The sequence below is a fragment of the Micropterus salmoides genome, unplaced genomic scaffold (genome assembly GCF_014851395.1).
Source record: "Micropterus salmoides isolate LMB-PRFRI ecotype aquatic unplaced genomic scaffold, ASM1485139v1 Ms_hic_scaffold_1, whole genome shotgun sequence".
In the NCBI taxonomy this organism is placed as follows: Eukaryota; Metazoa; Chordata; class Actinopteri; order Centrarchiformes; family Centrarchidae; genus Micropterus; species Micropterus salmoides.
Genome location: NW_024040040.1, coordinates 32486667 through 32511478, shown reverse-complemented (window position 1 = coordinate 32511478; position 24812 = coordinate 32486667). Strand labels below are relative to the sequence as shown.

Sequence of the window (24812 nt, the reverse complement as noted above, 5' to 3'; positions counted from 1 at the left end):
CATACCAAAGGCACCATGGGTCTTATCCACTGTACCATCAACAGGTATCTTTTAGTCAACACAATTTAACTGATTATTACTTAGTTCCTTGCAGTCTCAACAGGTCACCTTACATTACATTATATAACATCAGCAAAAAATAATAATAAAATACATCAGAAATGTACAAGGTTAAGACATCAACATATTTCAGAATGGTTTAAGAATGTAATTCAGACAATTTCATTTTCATATATTCATATTCACCGTGTGTATATATTCATATATACACATGGGTGAAAGTAGATTGAAGATGTTGCTGGTAAGTGAAACTGGAATTTATATTTTTTTCCCCCGATGAAGTTGTTATGAAACTTTATGAAATGCAATACCCAATTATGTCCACTTGAGGGAGCCATTAACTAGATGTTTGTTCTCTCCCAGCTCTAAATGGACATCCGTTGATAACTGGATCTTTTTTTTTGTACCAAGACTGGCAAAACCCTTGTTACATTTCATTAATATAAAGGGTGAGGGGCAGATCAAACTATAGACGACTGACTCAATAACTGACTTTAACAGATATCAGTGACAAGCAGTTACACAAAATAATCAGATTATTTAACCTATTTTATAAACAAACCAGTCAGTTTGTTCTTAGTATCAGCATACAATGTCCAACTGAACTATGCCTATGTGCTGAAGATCTGTTTCGGAGGATATTGAGTGGTAATGGCAGTGTAATGACAACAGCTGTTAGTTGCTGGCTATTTGTGTCCATGTGAATCAATCTTCATTGTGTCTTCTGTGTGTCGCATGATTGTGTACTGCGTGGCCCTCAATTGTGTACTGCGTGGCCCTCGATGATTGTGTACTGAGTGACCCCATGACAGGCATGTAGTCCAGCTGTCCTGCATCCTCGATCCAGATCAACTTTCTCAGCAGGGTCACCATGATGACCAAGGAAGAGCTCCATACAAGCCAGACCCTGTCCAAGGTCCATACGATGACCTGAGACATTAGACCTTTTCAATCGGTAAGTCATGTACATCTCTTAAAATAGAAGATAAAAGATGTTAACACTGAGGGTTTGGGGTCCCATACCTTCAGGGAAGGGTATGAAGGCCCCTGGCTTAACAATCATCATCCAGGACATTTTCAGAGTTGAATTCATGAGGGAATTTCCACTGTCCTTCCTTATTCAGATTTTGGATGATGTACCCTGAGGAGAAACATTGCTGAAGTCCTGCTTTGATGTATTATGTTTTTTTTAATCTAGTTTCTTTCTGGATAGACTAGTGATATATCTGATTCTTTATGAAATGTAAAATACATTTCTGCTATGAAAGTGATCCATTATTGAATAACCAACTGGTTTTCCTTTGTTTCTAACTTTAATTTTCTCTTTTCTTTAATTCTTTTAGTTATTCTCTCCTTCTCTTTTCTTTACATTCCTTTTAAATTCTCTTCTCTTTCCAACAAAAGCACATTTATTTTTTTGTTTTAAAAGCAGTATAAAAATGTCCATCACAATTTCCCAGAGCCGAACATGACGTCTTCAAATGCCACACTGTCTGAAAAACAGTCCAAAACCTAAACATGATCAGTTTCCAATTAGATGAAACAGAGAAAAGCAGCAAATTCTCACAGTGGATAAACTGGTGTTTTTGTCTAAAAATGAACTGAAACCATTACACAATTATCAAAATAGTTGGTGATTATTTATCTGTCTTGACAAATCTAATACAGTAAAATGAGGCCTCTTTCCAAAACACATTGCTGTTGACTATGTATAATGCCTTAACACTATGGATGGTTTGATAGCATGATACTGTTGATCTAACCATTTAACCTTTGGGAGCATCTGCTTTGTAAACTGCAGTGTGATACAAACACCTTTTATGCAGGCCTACTTAAAAAAAATGTATTTTCCTGGGTTATTTCTTACCCAGGGTAACCCTGGTTACCCTGGGTAAGAAAGATCCCATGAGCTTTTGTTTGTATTATTTTTTGTACAGTGGTACACTTAAGAGGGACAGAGTTGGCTATCCTTTGTACTTCATGGATCACAGCCAGTTTTACAACATACCTTGTATAGTACATGGAAGGGTGCAGGGAAGTGGTGTCAGTTTCAGCACAGTGAAGGTCCAGAACAAACATGATTAGGCAATCCTTACAAAACGAACAGCCATCATTGCCTCTCTGGAAGGAGAAATGGAATCGATTGGATTTTTGATTCGGTCTTAGTTTCCACTCATTTACATAGACTTTATTTGCATGACACACAGCTTATTAAGTTCATCCAGAGAGCAGTCGAGAAAGTCTTGTGGTTGCCCAGGGACTCTGGTCTTTTTGTGCTCAGTGATCAGACGAGTTCCAAGATTCTTACAAGTCTGAGAAATGAGAAATGTACATTTCTCATTTCAAACTCTCTGTTTTTGCATAGTTCTGTCGTTTCATCCATTTATTTTTGTTTTTAACTTCTTTCCACCACCAGAACAGCAGAGTATCAGAGCTTTACGCACTTTAAATAACATCTATATCAAATACTTAATTTAGATCTCACTACTCTCTCAGTAGCAATATTTCTGAGGTCATTTTGTTACACTTCCCACTGAGCGGTCCCAGTGAGTTCGCACACATATGGCATAGCAATGCTCTTTGCCAGTGTTTCCACTGTTTACTGTATCTCTCCTAGAACCAAAATTCCTCAAGGTCATCAGAGCAAAGCAACGTTGGTCTTTCTAACTAGCGCTGTGGTCTGCCATAATCATATGTGGATATGGGCATATGATGGATATGGGCATATGATGCTTTATCATACTCATAATCATACGTGGATATGGGCATTTGATGCTTTGGCAGAGTAAAGCAAGACTATGTCATTTTTGCGGAACAGCGGCCAAAAATGACAACTGCATTATACTAAACTGTGTAGGGTTTACAGTAGCACCACTAGAGAAGAGTCATAAAGTCAGCAGACTGAGACAGCAAGGCCAGTTACACACCTATATCTGTCTAAAGTTTGCTAACATTAGCAAGCTAGACAAAGTAGGCTAAGAATAGCAGCAAAACCCCATAGTGTACTGAATTGAGCAAGGGTTGGTTTTTTTGTATTGCTCATGAATTCAACTTTTCATTGGTAACAGGAAGGATGTGTTATTTCTATTTTCAAAAGTTACATAGTCCCTCTTTAAGGGATATTAAACATTATGTCCTATGTCTATGGCACCTCATCTCTACCTTACCTTTTTTGGTGAGGTAACTGACAAAAATGTCTTCAGCAGCTTATAGCCTCCGTCATGGCCTGAATTGATGACTTTAGATGGTTAGCGTCCGATGAAGAGCTGTTGACATTTCCATAGCATTTCCTCAGCTGGGGAAGAGCACAGTAACAAACTAAAATGATCATGAATCATTGCCAAATACAAAATGCAATTTATCTGCTTTTAGTTCACACCCCAAAATAGGATTTACTTTTAAAAATCAGCTATTAAGAATACTGACATGTCTAACCTATTTAATTATATTTAATCAGTATTCTGCTGTTGTTTTACAGTTATGCTTTCAGATTGCTTTACCCTACCTGATTTATTGAAAGGAAGTGTTGCAACCAAAGGGTTTAATGATAAGATAAAAATATTCACATATCAAAATCTGTCATCACAATGCCAGGGGTCATTTGATTTCAGGTGTTGGATTAAATATAAAGCAGCATTTCAATTTTTTCGTCACTGGAGGGCAGCATGTTCTCAAACTACAGTGTTGGCAGAGTTATTACACCAAAATAGACTGGATCAAACAAAACTAGTTACAAGAAAGTGATCATCATCTTCAATGTATTAGTAGTTTATATAATTTCAATAACACTAATGAACAGCCATAACTGTTACACATAGAAAGATCACTTCACATTTGAGAGTCCATGAATGAAACATAGAAACATAAGAGATCAAACAAACTTTCACTTTATAGAGAAAATAACTTTATATATAATAGCGTATTAAACTGTACATCAAGTCATTTGATATTGTACTGAAAGATAACAAGAACACTTTATTGGAATTTAACTTGCACTAAGAATTAGGCACTAAACAGTTTATTTGGTCATTGCCAGACTTACAGTACAGAATATCAATAAATACAAATGTAACTGAATCCAGCTGTGGCTTTTAAATGAAAAATTGGGTGTATGAAGGAGGTGGGGCACCGTTAGGCCTGCCGTGGTCTGATGAAAACCCCCTGTGGTCACCCTTATGACTGTCACGGTGAGATAGGAGGCTGAGAACCTTTTGTTGTAACCTTCAAAGAGACCACAAGAGGAGGAAGATCAAGAGATATCCATTACACACAGAGGCCGGCCCCTCAGCCATAGAGTAGCAGACACAACTGTGACACCACTTATTTATTCCTTACAATCATTCTGTATGAAGTAGTCTAGAGCTTTCGAGAAAATATACAGGTTACACTGCTGCTAAAAACCAGGAAACAATAAAGGCATAAGTTTAACATTACAGCAGCCCCATCATATACTGTCTATGATTGACGCATCACAGTGGAAGCTGGTGTCTGACCCACATTAATATGAGCTTTGATCAAGGTGAAACCAAAGCCATAGCAAGCAGATATCCTGAAGGGCAACAGGCAACACAGCTCCTTTGCAGAACTCTGCTGTGCTCTATTTGTAGTGACAGTGTATGCTAAAGCTTGTATTCCTTCTAAGCTCTGTGAGTCCCTGAAATAGAGTGACAAGCTGTCTCCATAAATACAGAGCCCCTATGGGGGAACATAATTGCTTTGTGAGCCTATGTCAGCTTTAGGGGCCTTCATAGTTTCCTTTACTTCTGACAAGAAATCCTATTCCCTTCTATGAGCTTAATAACACCTTGGCCAGATTATTACCTTTCAGACCCTCTTAGGGTCACCCAAACACAGGGCCTAGAGGGAACTCTATGTCCTTTGACCCCAGTGACCCAAACACAAAAGAGAATGAGTCCATGGTGGTATTATATAGAGGTAGGAGGTAGGGGGTAGGGGGTAGGGGGTAGGGGGTAGGGGGTAGGGGGGGGGGGGGGGGGGGGGGGGTTGCATGTGTGGGACAGGTCAAGGCCTGTCTTTGTTTATGGAAGATGTGTCTAGTGAGGTGGGGGTAAAGCCAACAAGGGAAGAAACAGGTGGGATGCACTCTTTTAGATTTTCTCAAGGTTGAGTTTTTTTTCCAGGGTTGCTAAAGGCTAGTGTGTCTTGTCATTCTTCACTTGTTAAGAGAGTTTTTATTCATGACTTGAATTCTTCACTTTGAATCCCTCAGCTTGTGCTCCTCAAAGGCAATGTGAGCTGACCGTGTGATACAATCACACAGCGACAATTTTCCTCAAGCAACTGTGCAGCCTTTCTTGTGAAATGAGGAGGAGAGCAAGGCGGGATGTCAACTCTAACAGTTGTTGCCCCTGTGTCAGCCTCGTGTGTCTCTTTTTCATATTGCACCCCCACTTTTTTTCTCCCATTCCCACTTGTGTTCCAAAATAACCTGGAAATAAAGCAATCCAACCCTCTAAGTCACACCCACTCTGATCTTTTCTCTTGCCCATCGTCATTGGTCTGTAGCTCTGCACTGCTGCCCAGCTCAACCAGCGTATACTGACCCACCCTTCTGGTACAGATTGCTGTTGCTGTGGAAACGTCCCCGCTGGTCCCACCGGGGGATGACCCAAGGTCCCGTCTGGGCGGAGGTGGCGGTTTGAGTCGGCTGCGTTTGCTAACACGAATGGATCTGGGTGTCCCCATTGGCTCTGGGGGGCAGAGATCCACCTCACTGCCATCCCTTTCCAGAGCCTCCTCTTGGGAAACAGAGTAACCATTGTTCCCATTGGTGTTGCAGCCTGGAGGTCCTGGAGAGCGTGGAAGAGAGGAGTGCTCCAGGCAGGGGGGTTCTTGCCCTAAAGCAAGCACCCCCCCTCCACAAGAGCCCTTGCTGCCTCGCCTCTTCCGGAAACTCCCTTTTTTACCAGCCTCTACCTCTAGACCCTGCTGAGCCAGAGAGACATGTGGGTCTATTCCTCTGGAAGCTCCTCCGGTTGAAAGGAAACATTGCTCTTCCTCATAAATCTTCTTCACCATCATCTTCCTCCTGCTCTTCTGCCTCACTGAGCGCTTGACGGCCCAGATAAAATCCAACATATTTAGAAAAAGGGACAGAGCAGCCACACCGAGCATGAAGTTGAGCAGCACGGTCTTCTCAGTGGGCCTGGAGATGTAGCAGTCCACCTGGGTAGTGCATGGTGGATGCTGGCACAGGAACCTCCTGGGGATGTAGAAACCAAACAGATAGTAGTGAGCTGCCCCAAACCCTGCCTCCAGCAACGATCTGAACATAAGATGGAGGATGTAGGCTCCTGTGAAGCACCGCTCCGCCACCAGAGGCATCTTGTTTACAGATGTCTTGTTGAATGGCTCCTGGTGGATCTCAAACAGCGGCAAGGTTTTGAAGTGACTCGAGGTGCTCAAGTCCACGGTGAGGCCATTTGAGACCTTATGGACCACGTAGATGATAAAGATGATGTAGGGGAGGCACAAGGTGGTAAGCTGCACCAGCCAGAAGCGGAAGAGAGAGATCGGAGAAAATAGATCATAGCACACGTTGGCACATCCAGGCTGAATGGTGTTACATACAAATCGCTCCTGCTCATCCTGGTAGAGAGGATAACCGGCAAAGAGGAGGATCAGGATACGGACAAAGATCATCACAATGAGCCACACCTTCCCTGAAAAATAAACGCATTGGTAGTAAGAATTTGCTGATTTTACAGTGACTCGTGAATTGAGGTGTGTTGTGTTGCAAAATCTATAGATCTATAGAAACCCTGAGGTTTATAGAACTGTAGAAATATCAAACAATTTCACTGCAAACAAACAAAATGCAGAAGTTTATGTTAGTCAGAAACCAGTTGATGTGTCAGTGAGGTCAACTCACCCATCAAAGTGATGCTGCGATTGACAGAGATAAAGATGATCTCAGAGGCACTTGATCCCGCCATGCTTGCTGTACTTAAGGCCCTCCAAAATCTTCTGACCTTCCAGTTCCAGGCCACAAGGTAAACCCTTAAGACCTCACTCCCTATCCAGCCACTTCTCCTTTACCCTTTCTACCAAGGGGCTTCCCGTAAAACAATAACCTCCGGGTTGACGGACAAAAAGTTCCTTCAGCAGTCTGACTCACTCTGTCTCCTAGAAGGAGTATGTGCCAGGTCCCTGTAGGTGAATCCAATCTCATCCATTTGAGTCACCCAAGTCTCTGAAAGTCTTAAGTAAACCACGTAAATGACCTTTTCCTCTGTTCCCTGCAGACAACTGTCTGTCCTCAGACAACAGAAGACGGGAGCGAGCCCTATTGTGGGTCTATTCTTAACACACTTCCAAAGGCACGTTGCCGTCCTGGCATTGCAGAGATATTTTGGTGCTGCTGGTCGTCCTTACAGGAGAGTAACAAGCCCCCTGGCTTACTCACTCGAAATTGCTGTATTAAGTTCTCAAGCACAATAGCAAGCATGTTCAATCTGGCTGCTCCATTAAAAATATGTAGTATGTGGATAAGCTCTCATGAAATGTAAGTAGGTTGTAAACTGTATTTTCCCACAGCTGATGCCAGTTTATAACAGATAATGACTTACTGGATAGTAATTTAATATGTTTTATTATCTATCTGAAGTACAACAGAAATTCATATTACCATCAAGAAATCAGATTTACAATGCTCATTTTTAATGAAATGAGATTAATTCTAAACTTCATATGAGTTCTCTCCTGTACAAATGCACATCAAAGTGCATATCCCCCTAATAAAATAATTTTGCAGAGGAAAAATCAGATCCCTTCTCACATGCTGCATCCACCCTCACCTACAGACAAGGTCTCTGGTGGGACACATAGCGAAAGACAGTTGGCTTGGCTCATAACCACTACAGATCAATGGTCATTAGCACTTCCACACAGGTTCACAGTAAGAATCCCACATGGCTCATTCTGAATGGATGTCACGGCTAGCATTGGGAATATATAATGGATGCTGCTGAAAATAAATAGTTTGTAAAACTGAATGTTTGACTTTGTAACACAGGATGGAAAATTACTTATATCTGCAATTAAAGGGCAGTGAATGTTGTGTGGCATTGGGAAAGTATGAAAGGGGTGATGAGCAATGCAACAAGCGAAGGCAGACTTTAAGACTTTGTTGTTGTTGTTTTTTAACCTATGGCCCATCTTTGCTTTTGTTAATGAAAGTAAACAGCTATACCTCACTCCTATTACAGAGGAATTAGGGGTTACTGCTTCAGCCTCATATTAAATTGGAACACATCTGCTCAGGTAAGCGCAGGATGAAGTAAACAGGTGCAACCATTCCAAGAACACTCAATACCAAAGAAATTACTAATTTAAGATACTTACCTACAGTAGTATCGACTTGTAAAGTTGTCTATTCGCACATACAGTCTCACACCTAAGCACACCACATTTAATACAGTGTCATCTACTGAACAGTTTTACCCTTCCCACAACTATTTGAGAGTGTCCAGTTACTACTTACAGGATATTGAGGTACACCTGTTTTCAATTTCACTCACTGAGATAATGACCAGCAACAAAGAGACAAAAACATTTTATATGCTGCTTTTGTAATAAAAAATATGTTGTTTTGCTCTCCTTCTGCTTGCTTGATGTAATTTTAAAAAAAAGATTTTTACGATGATGTAAACCCACTGTCATTCTGTCTCTTTTGTCTTTAACAACCAGCTCTAATGTTTGTGCAGTTGTTTCCAGATGTAATATTAGACGTGTGTTTGTATGTTTGTATAGTATATGTTTGTCCTCAGCCAACTATTGCAGGGAACATGTACCTCCTGCTGTTATTAGCTAGAGATATGGTAGATTGGGTACATTATAAAACAATCCTGGATTTATTTGCAAAGGATTACTGTCTGTAATAGAGTGTGAATGTCCCCTCGTAGCTGTGTGGGAGGCAATATTGACAATATTATAACATCCCTTTCATTTCAGATCGCTGCCATTGCCTACCTGTCCAGCAGCTCCTACTTAAGAGATTTCCCGCCTTAGTCGTTACTTGATCATCATAGACCACAAACAGATTTATAGGATGGAGGCGATGGATTTTTTTCTTCTTCAGCGCCAGAAACACAACACCAAACAAATGCTAATGTTGCTCCATGTCCAGGTAGCTACAAAATATTTTAATAATGCAAGCAAGTTGCATATTTAGCATCTCTAAATTAATTTATTTGGCTATAAAACCTCTCTTTATGTGGAAGAATAGCAGTCTATTGAAACCTTACCAAGGCTCGTTATTTTCATGTGTCAAGAGATCCAACCTGACTTTGTAACTCAACTCCATGCAAGCCAATTCCTCCACTGAATGTAGGGATATTAAATGCTTTTGTCTCCATGCACTTCCACGCCAGTGTTTTGTATTTTTTCAAGAGATCAATGTGTGCACAAAAAGCATATAACAAGGCACGAAGAAGAAAAAAAGTCAGACCCAAACGTTAGTTGAGAAAAATATAGTGTTCCTGTTGACCTGATCTGTTTCAGCTGTTAGAAACAAATTGTCGACGTAAGAGGCTGCTCTTGTGTAAGGTGAAACTTACCTTTCTAGCAATTACACAAGCTGATGTTGTGTATCTGGAAGATCAAATTTTGCTCAAATCGTAGTGCAAGAAGAGGAGCACAGTCCCTCATGTATTATTGTTTGAAAAAAGCTCTTGATGTACCAGTCTTAATCAAACCTTAACCCCTAGTTGAAATTGATGTATGAGGTGGGTGAGGTGAGATGAGCCACTGCGGAGAGAATGAAGCTGGACTTAAATTCACAGAAAGGAAATAAACTGATAGCCAAACAAAATATGGGAGACTGTAAAGTGTGGGTTCATTAACCCAAGAGACGTGGTTTTGAAGGCAAAAAATAATGTAGCACACAAGAGATGTTTGACAATTGCTCTCACTAAAGCTCACAGCAGCTCTTCATTGCATTGAATAGTATAGCAATTACCACAGCAGCCATTGAAATGCAAATCAAGACTAATACGGAGGATTAAATGTGTCCCTCAGTGACAATATGTCAGAGTGTAATCTCTGTATTACCACTGGCTCTAAGCCATTTAAATGGTTCTTTCTGGGATGAGAAACCCTGCTGAGTCACATCAGTTGTACAATAAAGTACATATTGAAATATTGTGATAGCAGTGTGGAAAACACTCGTGATAACACAATGAAAGATGGCTTGAGGTCTCAGAGTAAGTGTGTGTATTGCTATTACTTTTCCACAATGGGTGAATTTATCCTTTTAGATCCCACAGGAAACAGACACTGGGTTTATTGCAAGGATTTAAAGTTTAATTCTTGCACAGGTTTTTCTAAACATTGCTTCAGAAGAGAAGAATTGGGAGCAGTTCTCTAAAATCATAATGAAAACATACAGAGAAAAAGAACAGAGATAGAGATTTTGGCAAACTGAGAAACAGAATAACTGACTCAACTGAAAAGTAAATAATACACTTACAATAACAACAACAACAGAATACAGTAGTCTACAACTTGTTGAAAATATCACTCAATGATAAAACAAAAAAGGTCACAGCTACAGCAGTTGACTGATGTTTGAGCAAGGGAAAATCGCCATGATCAAAGTTAAATTTGTGAAATTCAAAAAAACTCTATGCAGAGGTAGAGTTCAGTGCACAAGGCTATGACACACACCTAACCAGCTGACAGGACGCCACAGGCTCAAGGTCGTTGCTGTCGGAGTCAATTTCCCACCTCAGGACTCACCTTAGTTGACCACATGGCATCAAAGCTTACTTCTGGGTCTAGAAAACGCCAGCCTGGGCTGTATACAATAAATAGGATATACAATCTTTGAATACCTCTAAGAGTCTGAACTCACAACAGCAACTTCAGTAACGTTACTTTCCTAAAGACACATTTTGCACTTTATTTTTCACTCACTTGAAGCACCATGCAAAACAAACAGTTCTCGATTCAAGTCCTAATACCTTGTCATACACTTCATGTGCAAGTGGGGTGGATCAGAGCAACATGTTCCAACAGGGTCGTCCTTCATTTCTCCATGACTTTGGTAGTTCTGTCCCTTCTCACCCCTGCTGCTCAGGGATGGAAATCTCACTGACTGACTCTCTGGTAGTTTGACAAACAACAGAAGCTTGGAGGAGGGTACGTTGACATTTGAATTTGGACCTTTTTCTGACCTTTCGTGTTATGAAGAAGAATTATTTTAAAAAAGCAATTTCTGTGTGTTTTTCAATCACTTCCAGGTTTTGTCCTATTTTTAAACCTAATTTACCGTCTATTTAATGGTGTAGTGAAGGAAAATGTGAGTCCAGTTGATCATAAGGCAAACAACCACTATTATAACGTTTATAATAGTAGTACAACTGAAGCATTACTTAACACTTTTATTAACATTCAAGTGTGAAAACTAGAATGAATTACACCAATTAAACTGCAGTGATTTTATAGGTATACCCTCTATTTCATCCCTGAACATTTTCCTAATTCTGAGCCATGAAATGTTAAGAAAAGCAAATCAGGAAGTGATTTGTTCTTGGTTAAAAAAACAACAAAACAGTTTCACTTATATCCAGTAAATACAAGAAACTGCAGAGCCCCAAAAGTGAAAAAATGCTGTGAAGGATTTTCAGAAAAGTCAAAGATATAAGTTAAAATGTCATTAAATAGTATTAATAAAAAAACAAACAGAGCTTGTGACTTTTCCTCTAACCTCCAATCAGTTGACAAAATGAATCACAACTTTATTAATTTTACTTGTCTATTCATCTTTCAGCAACTCATTTTATTTTTTAACTCCTTCGTCCTTGGGACACAATCATTTGATTTCTAACCTACTTTTCCCCCACAGAACATTTCCCTTTTAGTTAAGGGTTTGTGTAACATCAGTGAACAATCAAGATAACTGCGTGGCTAGCTAGCCTAACTGAAAACACTAGTGCCAGAATCATGGATTATATGGATATTATAGAGCTGATATAACTCTCTGTCTTGCTGCCTATTTGTCCCAGTGGCCACTTGAGGTACTGCAATGAAAAACTTCCCCGAAGTCCAAAAAGTATTTTCCCTATAGACCACCATTAAAAAAAAGAGACATTTGTAAAGCTGTGGACAAGAATGTCAAACTGCAAACAAGGTTAATTATTACTCTTTGTATTACAGATTTTAAATCTCTTGAGATTTTATATTATACAAAAACGTGGAAGAGCTTTCCACTATAAGATTTATAGAGATCACGTCTGTCAGGTTCAAACTGATCACTATCAGCAAATGATTATAAAGGATTTTTTTGCAGATAACCATCTAATTGACAATTGTGTATTATTACATAAACATAAGATAATGAAAAAAGTTTCATTATTTTATATTTAAAATTTTGTTGACCATTTCAAAATAACTGTAGAGAACAGATGTTGCAAGCGCTGTACAAATTAAATTATTGTGCATAACTCACAAACATACTATACAGCAACACAGTTAAGTAGTTCAATTACAATTAGACTAAAGCCTAAGACAGTATTGTGCTGTTTACAAATAAAGTAACATGTGCAAATAGGCTACTAAGCCTCAACGGTGGTCTCGGTGCATTTCTAAATTCTGAACAGTCCTTAAAATAAACTGCAGGCTATAAACATTGCACTGGTAGCAGAGTTTGAAGACCCAAAATGAACACTGTAAGCAGACTACCTGATTCCTATAAGCAAACTGTTAAAACAGTATTTGTATAGTAATGATTCTGTCCCAATCTTGTTGATCAATATAAGTGGTTTCGCACTCTATTTGCGTGACGTCATACCAATGTCAAGTCTATGGGGCGAGCAGGGGAAACTCTAGTGCGCATGTGCAGTGGACTACAGACATATTGGCTTATGTGCCAGGCGAACAATTTTCATTTAAGTGAGAGGGTGCCATCTTTGAGTATCCAGTTCCTATGACAGTGCACATAATGTTATGTAATCCATATACATTACTGCATAGGCTACTGCTGTAGAATCACTGCAAACTGCAAACAAATTACTTTTTTCTCCAACTCATTGGAGGTTGAAGGAAATCTATAAAGCTTTATAGTTCTTTACATTCTCTTAATGATCTACTTTACAGTACTATTTATCTACTGTATTTTTGACTTGCTGGATAACCTTTTACTACATTTTGTCAGTTATGGGGCTCCCTAAGAAACAAACATTACTTAACAACATCTGAATCTGGCAATGCTTCCACAGAGAAAAAAAAACAATCTATCAAAAAATAACAAATCATAAAATAAGCCTGAATAGTCTTGTGTTATCTAAATATTACAAAGTATGTAACATATAAAAACTTGGCATTTTTTCAGTGTGAAAACATCATAACAAGAAAACAGACAAAAAATCTCAAGTGGTGTCTCCCATTTTAAATCTTAATACTTCACCTTTGTCTTTACTTGATTTGTCATTTGAACAAGGAATCAAACATATTTACCATCCTTCTCATGTACAGTAAAAACTGATCCGATATAAATATTTGAACATCATTCTGATTTTTTACAGAATGACCTCAGTCTACAGATTTTGCACACTGGCGTAGTATTTACACTGTACAGAGACAATTTGGAAAAATGTATACAATCTATCTTTTTGTAAGCAGTGTTTGAATTGCCGCTTAATGCTTCTTCATTCATTTTGGTCCTCTCCAGTAATGTCAATATCCCATTTGTGCTCGTGTTTCTTTGTAAGCTGGAAGAACCATACAAAATGTTAACCAAAAAAAAAACAAAACTTCAGAATTATTTGTTCTATTCCTCCAGTAGAAAGGGGAGAAGTGTTAAAACTAGCTTATCACAGGCACCACAGGTCAGGACAACGGCAGTGAATTAAGTACAACATAAGCTCTACAGTATATCTCACATCTGACTGGGAGTAGTAGTCTACTGTCTTCAAGTCAGTATTCTCCCAAGAATGCATGCTTCATCGTATTTAATCACAACAACAAAGCAATGCATGAATATTGCTTTAAGTGAATAGCTTTATTTGAATGGTGGCTGGATGGTCTTGCTGTAAGAGAAACTGTTCTGTAACTGGAATAGTACAAGTTGAATTCCCAGGCGCCCTTGAGCCAAACGCTGACTTGCTTTTTTAAGGTTAGCTCTTCAGTAAAACGGCTACAACGCAAATGACTACACGGTGGACTATTTTGTCAAGGAGGGCGAATGATATGAAGTCCAGTCAAATGAATCAACTGTACACTCAAGTTAACAGTGGAATGTACATGTCTTTCCTTTGTGTGGGCTGATATCTGCAGGCAGAGGTTTCTGCTGGATGGGAATGCAAAAGAACACATAAACAACAAAACACTGAAACAAATTGAGGAATTGAGCATTTAAAAATGTTAAATGTGCCTGTAAGCTGTCAAACAAAAAACATCTCAAGCTTCAGCTAAGAAAGTGACTGAACCAAAAGATTAATATTAAAGGAATGTGCACGGCCTCCCTCAGTCAACCGTACAAGCCAGTCGAGTCTCAGAGGGAATTATGGAACGCTGCTGCCGCTGTCATCTGTTATGTTTCGCATTAACCTTGTTCCTATTTTCTTTTCCCAACTTCATACAGTTTCTCATATTTGCCAGCTGTATTTCAGTTTGGCCTCTTCTTTTCTTCTGCAGTCAAGGTCTTTATTCTAACAACTTTCACTCACACACTTCAGTTTGGTTCAGCTCATCTCTGTTTGGTTCAGTGCAAGCAGCCAGTGCGACTTCTTTTATGTACAACAACCAGAGGGTGCAATCACACTTGCAAAAAGTGCCAGATCGTGTGTGTGTGTGTGTGTGTGTGTGTGTGTGTGTGTGTGTATTCCAGACAGACCCAGTGTTCCACAGGACTGCTGCCCACCTGGTTTGCCTGCTTAACAGGCAGTAATACAGTACAGATTGTCTGACAGGTCTATCTTGGTGCTGTAGACGGCCAGTGTTAGGAAATGATGGCTGGACACCACCGCACCACCGTCAGGTTGTCTGCACTCACTGACCGCTTCTTGGCTTGTTTCCTCAAGTCCTTGTATTTGTCATCACACAACCGTGAGATGGCCTGAAAATCAAAACATAGCAGAAATGAAATGGATATGGCGAGGCCTCCCCTTTTATTTAGGTTGAGATCTTTGTCAGTATGTGCACAAATGAGAGACAGCAATCTCACCCAAACACAGGAAATACTTCCAAAACACAAAGAGACAAGAGAAGCGTCATCTGGGAGTGAGATAATCAAGCTTTAAAATCCCAGTGTCATCTATTTTGGTTTTGTCCTGTCTTGTGTGATTATTGGCTTAAAGTATTCAGATGGTTTTCTAGGGCACATTAAGAGATGTGCTTTGGATGTTATAGAGCCTATTTTGAGTCTGCTTCAGTCTATTTATCTTTAATTTATTTCATTAGCTGATCTATTTAAAAAAAAAAAAAAAAGCAGCCATCCCTTTTAAAAATTTTATCTTAAATTTATTTTTATTTGTTTGTTTAGTTCTAGTACATCTTTTAATTTTACTTTATTATGAGCCCACAAATCCACTGCAAAACAAAAAGTTTATTTTTAAACTGCATTTTGTCATATTATCTTGATGACGCTACAAATACAACTACACATAACAAATGTTAGGGTTAGTTTATGTTATGTGTTTCTGAAACAAATATATCAGATATTAAAATCCTGATATATCATTCCGATATGGCTCTTAAAAATCCCATATTGGTCGGGATCTAAAAGTAAATATTTTAAAAAACATTTCAAAAGTAAACAAACAAATTATCAGATCACATAAATCCAGGCATATCTCTACCCGGCTTCAACCTGACTACAGGTCTAATCAGCCTGAGCAATTCAACACCTGTGTGGCCATACAGGGCCTTTCAGACACTGTGGTACTTCTCTAGTACATTACCCAGTAACACATGTATCGCGCCAATAAATTCATGTTTTTCACAACAGGCAAAAAAAGCCTGCTATGAAATGTTAAAATTACTTCTGTGAAGAAGGTCTACTTTGGTCAAACAGAGTATCTTTTGGACAGAGAAGAAAAGCCGGCAATGATGCATTCGCCAACATCATTACAGCTGCTAAGATTTGTTTCAAATGCAAACTGCAGCAAAGCAGAGGGATAGTGAGTCAGAGGCAGTGAAGCTAATTACTCAGCAACATGGCAATCCTGTCCTTCACCCAGCATCAAATGTACAGTCTGTGTTTTGTGTCCATGAGTGTTGAGCTGAGGCACTACAAAACAGTAATTAGCCAGACAGCCTCAGTTCATTGTATTCCACATCCTCAGGCCATAACAAAATGGGTTCAGGTTTCAATTCTTCCTTTTTCTTTACTCCAAAAATCACAATGTGTTTCCAGTTTTTTTAATGTGTACTACTCACCTCTAGTTTCTGGGCCTTGTCCCTGCTGAGGGGTTCAAGGGGGAAGCTGAGATTGTTGGCCTCAGCTAGGGAGCGCAGGTCAAAGTAATACTTGGCGTAGACGCTGGACGGCACGTTGATGTTGAACTGCAGCAGTTCCAGAAACTGACGCTCAAGCTCATTCCTTGTGTCAGAGAGACAGAGAGAGAGAGAGAGATGTGCGAGTTGAAAAGTGAGCCCTTTGACAGGCTAAAAAAATATATCTGATATTTAGCTAGGAACCCTACCTAGAGGAGATTTAAATAAAGGTAGTTAAATTAGTGAAGTTAAATTGCCTGTCTACAAATACATTCTATATCAAAAGACTGAAGAGACAAAGAGATGAGAGACCATGAGACCATCCCGGCAAATCCACCACCTCACACAGACAGTGGATGTTACTTCACATGTACAGCACCGATACACATACACCAAGTGAATCCCTAGTACACCCACTAAAACATAAGCCTTTTCCCATATGAGTGATATCTAAGCAAAAGGCCTCTGAGCATTATGTGTAAGAAAGAATATTAATTCCACGTGCTGAAAATGCTTTTGTGTGCATTGCCTCATGCTCCACGGCTCTGTTATCCCGTCTTCAGTGCGCTGACAGCCACTTTCATCTGCTTATCTTCAGTCATGACCGAATAATTTTGCATTGTACCCTCCACGAGAGGCACCATCTTCTTCCTAGCATTTGTTCCCCACCCACGCACATTTACAGGCATGCAGCAACAGACAAGCTAAATTTAGACTCCACTGTAGCCAAAGTCTGCCTAATAATGCTGCTGCTTTTTTATCTTGCCATGGCACTCATTCAGCTAGTCTCATCTATTTTTTTTCTGTGTTTCTCCGCTCCTCACAATTCTCCCCTGCAGTTATTATAGCTTGTGTCTGTTGGGGGCGGGGGGTGCCTAGGTTCCCGAGCATGGATTTAAAAAGACTAAAATTGATCTTCCGAGGAAATCTCCGGTCCAGAACTGAGTCATTGTCCTGTAAGTTGCCATATGTGAGCATGGCAGAACCACATCCTCTCACTGGAGAGAGTCTCTAACAGGTGGATTACAGTCATTGCTCTGTAAAATCTGAGCCCAAGGACAAGAATGTACAGCCACTGGTGCGGAAGAGTGTGAATGCAGCAGAGGTCAGAGGTTGCGGCAGCGGCTACACGTCTACAGCATCGTGTTCCCTCTCAGAATAATCCAGCCAAGATTCCTGTGGATTTAAGACGGATGTTGTGTGGTGGTGGGTCCTCATTCTCAAGATACTTCTTCTCTGTCTCACACATGGCAAGATGAAGTCATATTGAGATAAACCCATTCCATATAGTCTAAGATTTAACCCTGAAAACGTATCCAATGTATTACAACAGACATCCTCCTTTGCTTCAGTAGGAACATGTTTTATTAAACACTGATATTCACTAAAGGTCACGTATCTCTTCTTGTCAGCTTGTTAGGAACTAATAAACCAGCCTTGCATCAAGCTTGGTGACATGACGCTATGTGGATTTATTGCTAGTGCATAAATCTCGCTCTAACAAAGGGTAGATAACAATGTATTAGGGGAAAATATTTTATCATAAGGCTGAGTTATATTTAACTGAGCCAACCTACTGTATCGCGTTTTTTTTGGGGGGGGCAGTCCAAGAGCCATAACAACAGACAGTCAAGGACAAACTGGGAAGAGGTCGCTCTAAGCATGTCCAGACTCCAGACCACCATACATGTGACTCTCAATACTTCTTGAACCCAGGCTGACCCCACAAACACAGACTACTCTCAGGATAGAACAACCCGGAATGTTACTACATGGGGGTGAAGACAGCTACAGGATGGTAGACAAGAGGAATGGTAAATAACAATGGCTGAGACTGTATATCAACAGCCTGTTTCAAGGAGAGCTGAAACACTTCAAAATCAGCTCTGCAACATAACATTAAGCACCTGGATGACGCTTGGCTCTCAGATAAACATGATGTAATCTCAATAGTTTATGCAATGAAAATAACAATTTCGGTATACAGCCTAGGGCCGGGCAATAAAACAATAATGAAAATTATTGCAATATAATATTTTTCAATAACAAAATATCAAATGTTCAATAAATAATTGAATTTATTTGAACCACAAATAAATTAGCACTTATTTTTTCTCTTAAGATATTAATTTTTGGTGGAAAAAAGGGACTGAAAAATGATTTTACTTAATTTTACTTACACATGCTTGTTGAAAATAAGATTTGATCATAATTGTATTTAATGTTCTACTTCAGATTTTTTAAGTGATCCACTGTTTGGCAAGTGCTTGTTTTGACCATAACGAATAACTTGACGATCAATTAACGATCAGGTTTTTTCAACCCTCAGGTGCAAAAATTAGCCATTAAACTTATAAATAAATACTAAAAAAAATCATGATAAATATCGATATAGAATTATATTAAATTTTTTATTGTGATAACATATCACCTAGCCCAAATACAGGCTACGTGTTATTGAGTAAAATTATATTTTCAGTGTAGTAATAAAAGAACACATCTGATTCACAACACAGAAACATTATTATATTTAACAAATAATAATAATCAATAATTCTTGTTATGGAGGAGGAAATGAAATGATCTGTTTAATATTAAGGAACAAAATCAGCCCCCTGTATGTTCATAACCAGTGGCACCGACATTTAGCAAACCTGACCTATAGGCCTTTCTGTTGTGTGTGCATTGTATTTCTGTTGTATTCCTTCATATCAATAAAACGCAATATTTTGGGTGTGTATCCAGCAACTCACATGTCCTCTACAGTGATATCCTTGAGAATTTGGCAGTAGTCGACGTTCCAGACCGCCTGGTCATCCCAGACCTTAGATGCCAGGAGGATGGCGCCTAACACAATGCGTTTCCAGTTGGCAGGGCAAATGTCGATTTCGGCGTAGGTCAGGAGCCTCTCCAAATACACCTTGGGCAAAAAGATGTGTCACATGTAAATACCTCAAAACATCTTGATCTTTTCCACTTCTATGAACATACAAAGTTATATAATTGGGATCCCTGTGGGTTCTGTCTTCCATAAAATGAACACAATATAACAAAATCTTTTTTTAATATACTTGTGTAATTATGTCCTCACTTTTTTCTGTGTTTAATTAGCCTCTGCTCTCCCTGTCTACATTCATCTGCAGAGTTAGTTTGCCACTTTCCTGTTTTGCAGTCTCCTGCCTACTCCTCCTCCAGGTAAAAACCACAATAACAAGATGTCAGAAGCTGATGAAATCCAGCTCCCCTGGAGCTTGCTCATTAAAATATCCATGTGGATCGAAACACTGCATCTCTCTGCCTCTCTTACCATTTTCAGTTTCATTTCATTTCTGCTCTCTTTTTCAGCAGCCAGAAATCCCACAGTCTACAGATCACAAAGCACACTGAGCCCGCAGGCACCTGGTCCTTACAAGTTGGAATACTTGAACAGTACTGATTCTTCTGATCTATTGATCATCATTTTGAGAGAATGTATTCCATTAGATTTTACAGTCGTCAAGCATAAAAGCTGCTGTGATCAGCAGCGTGGAGGCAACTAAACGTCTAGCTTGCAAATGGGAGCTACAGTATGCCTTACAGTTTTCTCATAAAAGCTCACTGACCTCCAACTACACATTCCCAAACAACACAATGCATGTGCTGTATTAAAACAGCCTCTCTCTGTAATAAGTGCACAAAAATAAAAAGTGTCATCCAGTAGCCTACACGTTTTTTGTACGTATCCGGCTTTACATTATGAAATAGATTTTGATATAGTTTTAGTTTTCGGTATTGATTTGGCACTTTTATTTAGTCATTTTAATAAATAACTTTGGTATACTACAGTTTATTTCTATTTTACAGATATGGTCTTAATACAAACAATAAATCATATTCTTGTGACTAGGATCTTTCATTTTCAATAAATAAAATTTACTGCAGGCTCAACTGAATTCAATCCAGTTACAGTAGCTTTGAGAACTGTCATCTCAGATGAAAAGTCTGACAGAGATGCTGTATTTTTTTTTATGACAGAGTGGAAAATACTGTTCATTCCCCGTAGAATTCAGTCTGAATCTGCACAGTGGCAGAACTGTCAGTATTATGTGACTTAAAAACCTAAACAGAATCCTAGAAGACAGCTGGAAAGTAGACGGTCATTGTTTAGATGATGACATTACCATCTAATTACTAGACATATAATGGCACCTTGTGGTTTAGACAAATAGAGAGGCAAAGAGAAGGGCTGCGAAAAAGAAATGAAAATATTCTTTTATCCTATTTTGCAGCCTGGTTTGACTTGCCCACTAGCACAGCTCAGGTGGCTAATTGGACAAGTCATGCTGGGTTGGGCTTTGTGCCTATAGGCAATTCTCACCTATCTCTGTTGTGTCCCAGAACCTGCCAACAGACACCACATATACACTCATCTGGCAGCAGGCAGCACGCAGAACTGAATAAAGCCTGCATGAAATGAGAGCCAGACCACATACTGGGCCACATGAATGCAACAGCACAGAAAGAAAACTATACAAACAAGCACAGCAAAGGATCCAGAGGCAACGTGGTTGTCAAACAGCAGCACTGTGCAACCAAATTAAACCCAAATGACTTCATTTTGTGATTTTTGAGCCGATGTCACAGATGAAGTTCAGTACTAGACAGAGAAAGTAGTCTCCGTGGAGCTCAAAGGTTCAATTAACCTCAGACACACATTTTCAAAACCGAGGACGTTCTCACTGGATAAAATGTTGTAACAGATTGTCTGATAAACAACATACTATTTCAATATTTACATTATTTCAAGGATTTTGTGCCCTCTCTTATATTCTGGTCAGCTGAGGCTCAGGAGGCAGAGCAGGTTGCCCGCTATTTGTAAGAATCGCGGGTCAAAGTATCCTTGGGCAAGATACTGAACCCCAAATTGCTCCTGATGGCTGTCCCATCGGTGTGTGAATGTTTATTTCTGTTCTGATGAGCAGTTGGCACCTTAGCCTCTGCCATCAGTGTATGAATGTGTGTGAATGTGATGCTTTGAGTGGCCCGAAGCTATAAAAGTAGAGACCATTTAAAAAGTAATCCTGCTCTGATAAGAGAGTGTTATTATTCATAACAAGGGGAAGCCAACGCACTAAGCACTTTATTTGAAGTTTATGGTTCACTCAGTTAAATAGAGGAATCAATTTGACCACATTACTGACTGGTGGTTGTTTTTTACTATACCATTAGTCAGCACCCCAAGTCTAAACTCCACACCATCAATGTGTAGCATTTCTCATTTAAACAACCAGTTCTCTTAATCTGCAGGGATATCTGAAAATACACTGAGCCAGTGTTAATAGTATATAGTAACTCTCTTCCTACTCTTCATGTATTATCTATTACCTGGGCAGGACTGTCCAGTTAGTGTAGGTAGAGATTAAAACACACAGCAGTTAAACATATCAGTGTCAACTCCCATCTAAACTCCTCCGTCTAATGTCAGCTGTGTTAAACTAAACCCAAACTAAACTAACTAACCACATAACCATTAGCCAATATTATACCTATTCAATTACTGATAGCATGCCAGACTTCACTCTGAGGGAATGGATGTTTTGTGCCAAAGTCACGTGTGATTTTGTGAAGTCACAGTACGCCTGTACACAGATAAAGACTCCTACACAGAAACATTCACAAATACTATGTGCCAGTGTACTTGCTTTCCCATCGCCATCTGTACACAAGGGATCACCAATACATGCAGTTTACACTTGTGTGCAGCTGTCAGGAAGCAGAGCAACTCAATACTAGGCCACAGGGCCAAGAGAAAGCACACAAAACAAATGCTAAAGAAATAAAGACTCCGGGGAGGAGAGAAAGAGAAAGGAATGAGATGGAGAAGGGGGAGTAGCACGTTTTAATGCAGGTGAGAAGTGCAGTGTGTTAGAAGTTGTGAGAATTAGTTAAATTTTCAATATTTTCAACAATCTCTAGAGGGATAGATTGAACTTTTTTTTAGCTCAAGGAGAAGAAATGAGGTCCAAAAATAAATGCGAGAAAATAGTCGGAAGGCAATGGAAAGAAGGTAGCACGTGACACAAGAAAGGGCAAAAAGATAACCAGGAAGCAACACTCCCTCCTGGTGTCGGCACTGAAATAGACACACTTACCAATGTGACAACAGCACACTCAGCGGTGAGCTGTGCGGCACTGAACAGCGTCCTGACAAAGCGGTAGATCTGTTTCTGCTCAGGGTCGTGTTTGTCGTAATCAGGAGGAAGCTCTGACTTCTAGAAGAGAAGATAGCAAAATGGAAAGGACAGACCTCTGTTCACAACATTTGGACTTACCAAAATGGAAACACAAGCTGCTAGTTGACACATTTGCTTACCAATGACAATTCACTTTGAACAGAGTGCTTTGTGGGTTTTGGATATGGAGCATCAGGGAAAGTAGTTATTGACATTTTTGGACTGAAACTCTGCAATTGCTAAGCAAAAGTGTTTTTTTTTACTGAAAATACATCTGACTGATCCAGATGGCTCTCGAGATTACCAGGCAGTTTTCCCCTGATTTGATCCATGTGGGCTTATTTGCCGTTCATCAGCTTGTGTGGTTTGTCTTGCTGATGACGCCTGACAGCTCTACAGCTTGTGCATAATGGAAATTTATCTTCAGTTCAGGCCTTACCGAGAGCGGATGAAGCTTCTCATCGAAAATGTCTAACAACATTCTTCCGTCGACATCTCTGGAATGACAGACAGATAGGAAGAACGTCAGAGTGTGATAGAAATAAAAAAAAGATGGCATGAAACCCATTTCATTTAAAATATGACTTTGTCCTCTACGGTATTGCCTGTTCAATATGCACTGCCATTTATGGGTATTTATCTGTACTTCAAAACAGCTGTCCTCTGTGGGATTCCTACCAGAGACAGAAATGTTGCCTCATGCGAAAACATATTCATACTCTCATCCTACTCTCATGCATAATTGCACAAACTTGTTGTAATTGTCTGGGTTTTTTTTCTGACATTGATATCTGATGCAGGCCTGTGGAATTTAGTAGACATGGGGAAAAAATGAAAGAATTGATCATACCTGTTCTTTATGTGGTAGTATATTGCGAGAGATACACTGTATAGACAAAAAAAGAAAAAAAAAAGAAAAGGACAATGAGTCAAAACATTTCTCTGAATGAAAATGAAATAGCAGATAAATGTGGTATTTCAGCTTTGGTTATGTAGTTACCACTTGATGGTGTATTTTAGGTTGGGCTGACTGACAGTGCTGTCATCGAGGAATATGGTGGAACATGAGCTGTACTTCCTTCTCACTGGGCCTGGATGATGCTGGAGTTCACACACACCCACACACACATATAGACATATAGACAGACACAGATATGCATGTGAATCTCTATTTCTGTCAAACTCGGACCAGCCAAAAGCCCAGCTAACAGCCATGGAAAGTAGGGCACCTGAAAGCCCACAACCTAATTCTGTCTGTCCTCTATCAGGACTTAACATGGTTGCATGCAGGTGTGACATTTATGGTGGAGTGCATCTTTAGCACCAAACCTCCATTTAGTGACCAACTTTTTTTCCCCCATTGACTCATTTTGTTAATTTTCTCCTGGAACATACTGAACCAGAGCTTTATCATGTCAAATGAGTTGTTTTGAAAGTTAAATCAAAAATTAAAAATCAAAAAAAGATATATACACCATCACTAAAAATGGGGCACTTGACGCCTGGGCCACAGAGCCTACCTGAGCAGCGCATGTGCCTCAGGGAAACTCTTTGCTGACCATGTTAACAGGTTAGAGTAGCCACACAGCCCACTTGAACAGTGCGTCACCTAGAGAATCAGTGTGGCTCCTATTTTTCCCCCACGCTTCTCAGCAATAATACAATGAAAATGATCTGTTGATAGTAGGGGTGTGACGATAATAACACTTAGCTCAGGAGACGAGATGATACACGATGTTGGGTTCACAAGAATATTTTAACACTATTTTTAAGAAATCTTCAATGACAAAATATATCACTGGAAAAATAGACATTTATTGGACTGAAAGTTACATAAATACAAAACAATACAGGTTCATTTTGAAATGCTGCTTACATATTGTTTTCCACACAAACAATTGAAAAGTGGCAGGGGCATCTTCTATGCTAATTTCACCCACATACTGCTCATGGCACGAGATCTCGTCACACCTCTAGTCGACATCATACCAGCGACAACACTTCATTTCAGTTATAATGTCTATCTGTAGAATATGTCACAGACATGAAAAAAGTATTTAAAAATGTTTTAACTTAAAACTTCAT

At 39.5% G+C, this 24812-nt stretch overlaps 2 protein-coding genes across 5 annotated transcripts in view; both read right to left on the bottom strand.

The window, feature by feature from the left end:
- Positions 1 to 5487: 5487 nt before the first annotated feature.
- LOC119899736 (gap junction delta-4 protein) lies at positions 5488 to 7016 on the bottom strand. The gene is made up of 2 exons (XM_038714427.1): positions 6953 to 7016; positions 5488 to 6743 (listed from the first exon to the last, which is right to left on the bottom strand). Exons 1-2 carry the CDS (start codon positions 7014 to 7016, stop codon positions 5539 to 5541), a joined length of 1269 nt encoding a protein of 422 aa, XP_038570355.1. The 3' UTR covers positions 5488 to 5538.
- Positions 7017 to 10361: 3345 nt separating this feature from the next.
- ccny (cyclin Y) overlaps positions 10362 to 24812 on the bottom strand; it is a 44684-nt gene continuing 30233 nt past the window's right edge. For all 4 annotated transcript variants that reach the window (XM_038724055.1, XM_038724069.1, XM_038724060.1 and 1 more), the window contains 7 exons: positions 23728 to 23828; positions 23578 to 23613; positions 23167 to 23224; positions 22647 to 22766; positions 19269 to 19435; positions 16459 to 16621; positions 10362 to 15136 (listed from right to left, as the gene is read on the bottom strand). In XM_038724055.1, coding sequence (XP_038579983.1) covers positions 15020 to 15136; positions 16459 to 16621; positions 19269 to 19435; positions 22647 to 22766; positions 23167 to 23224; positions 23578 to 23613; positions 23728 to 23828 — 762 coding nt within the window. In that variant the 3' untranslated portion in view covers positions 10362 to 15019. The remainder of the gene's footprint in view (positions 15137 to 16458; positions 16622 to 19268; positions 19436 to 22646; positions 22767 to 23166; positions 23225 to 23577; positions 23614 to 23727; positions 23829 to 24812) is intronic.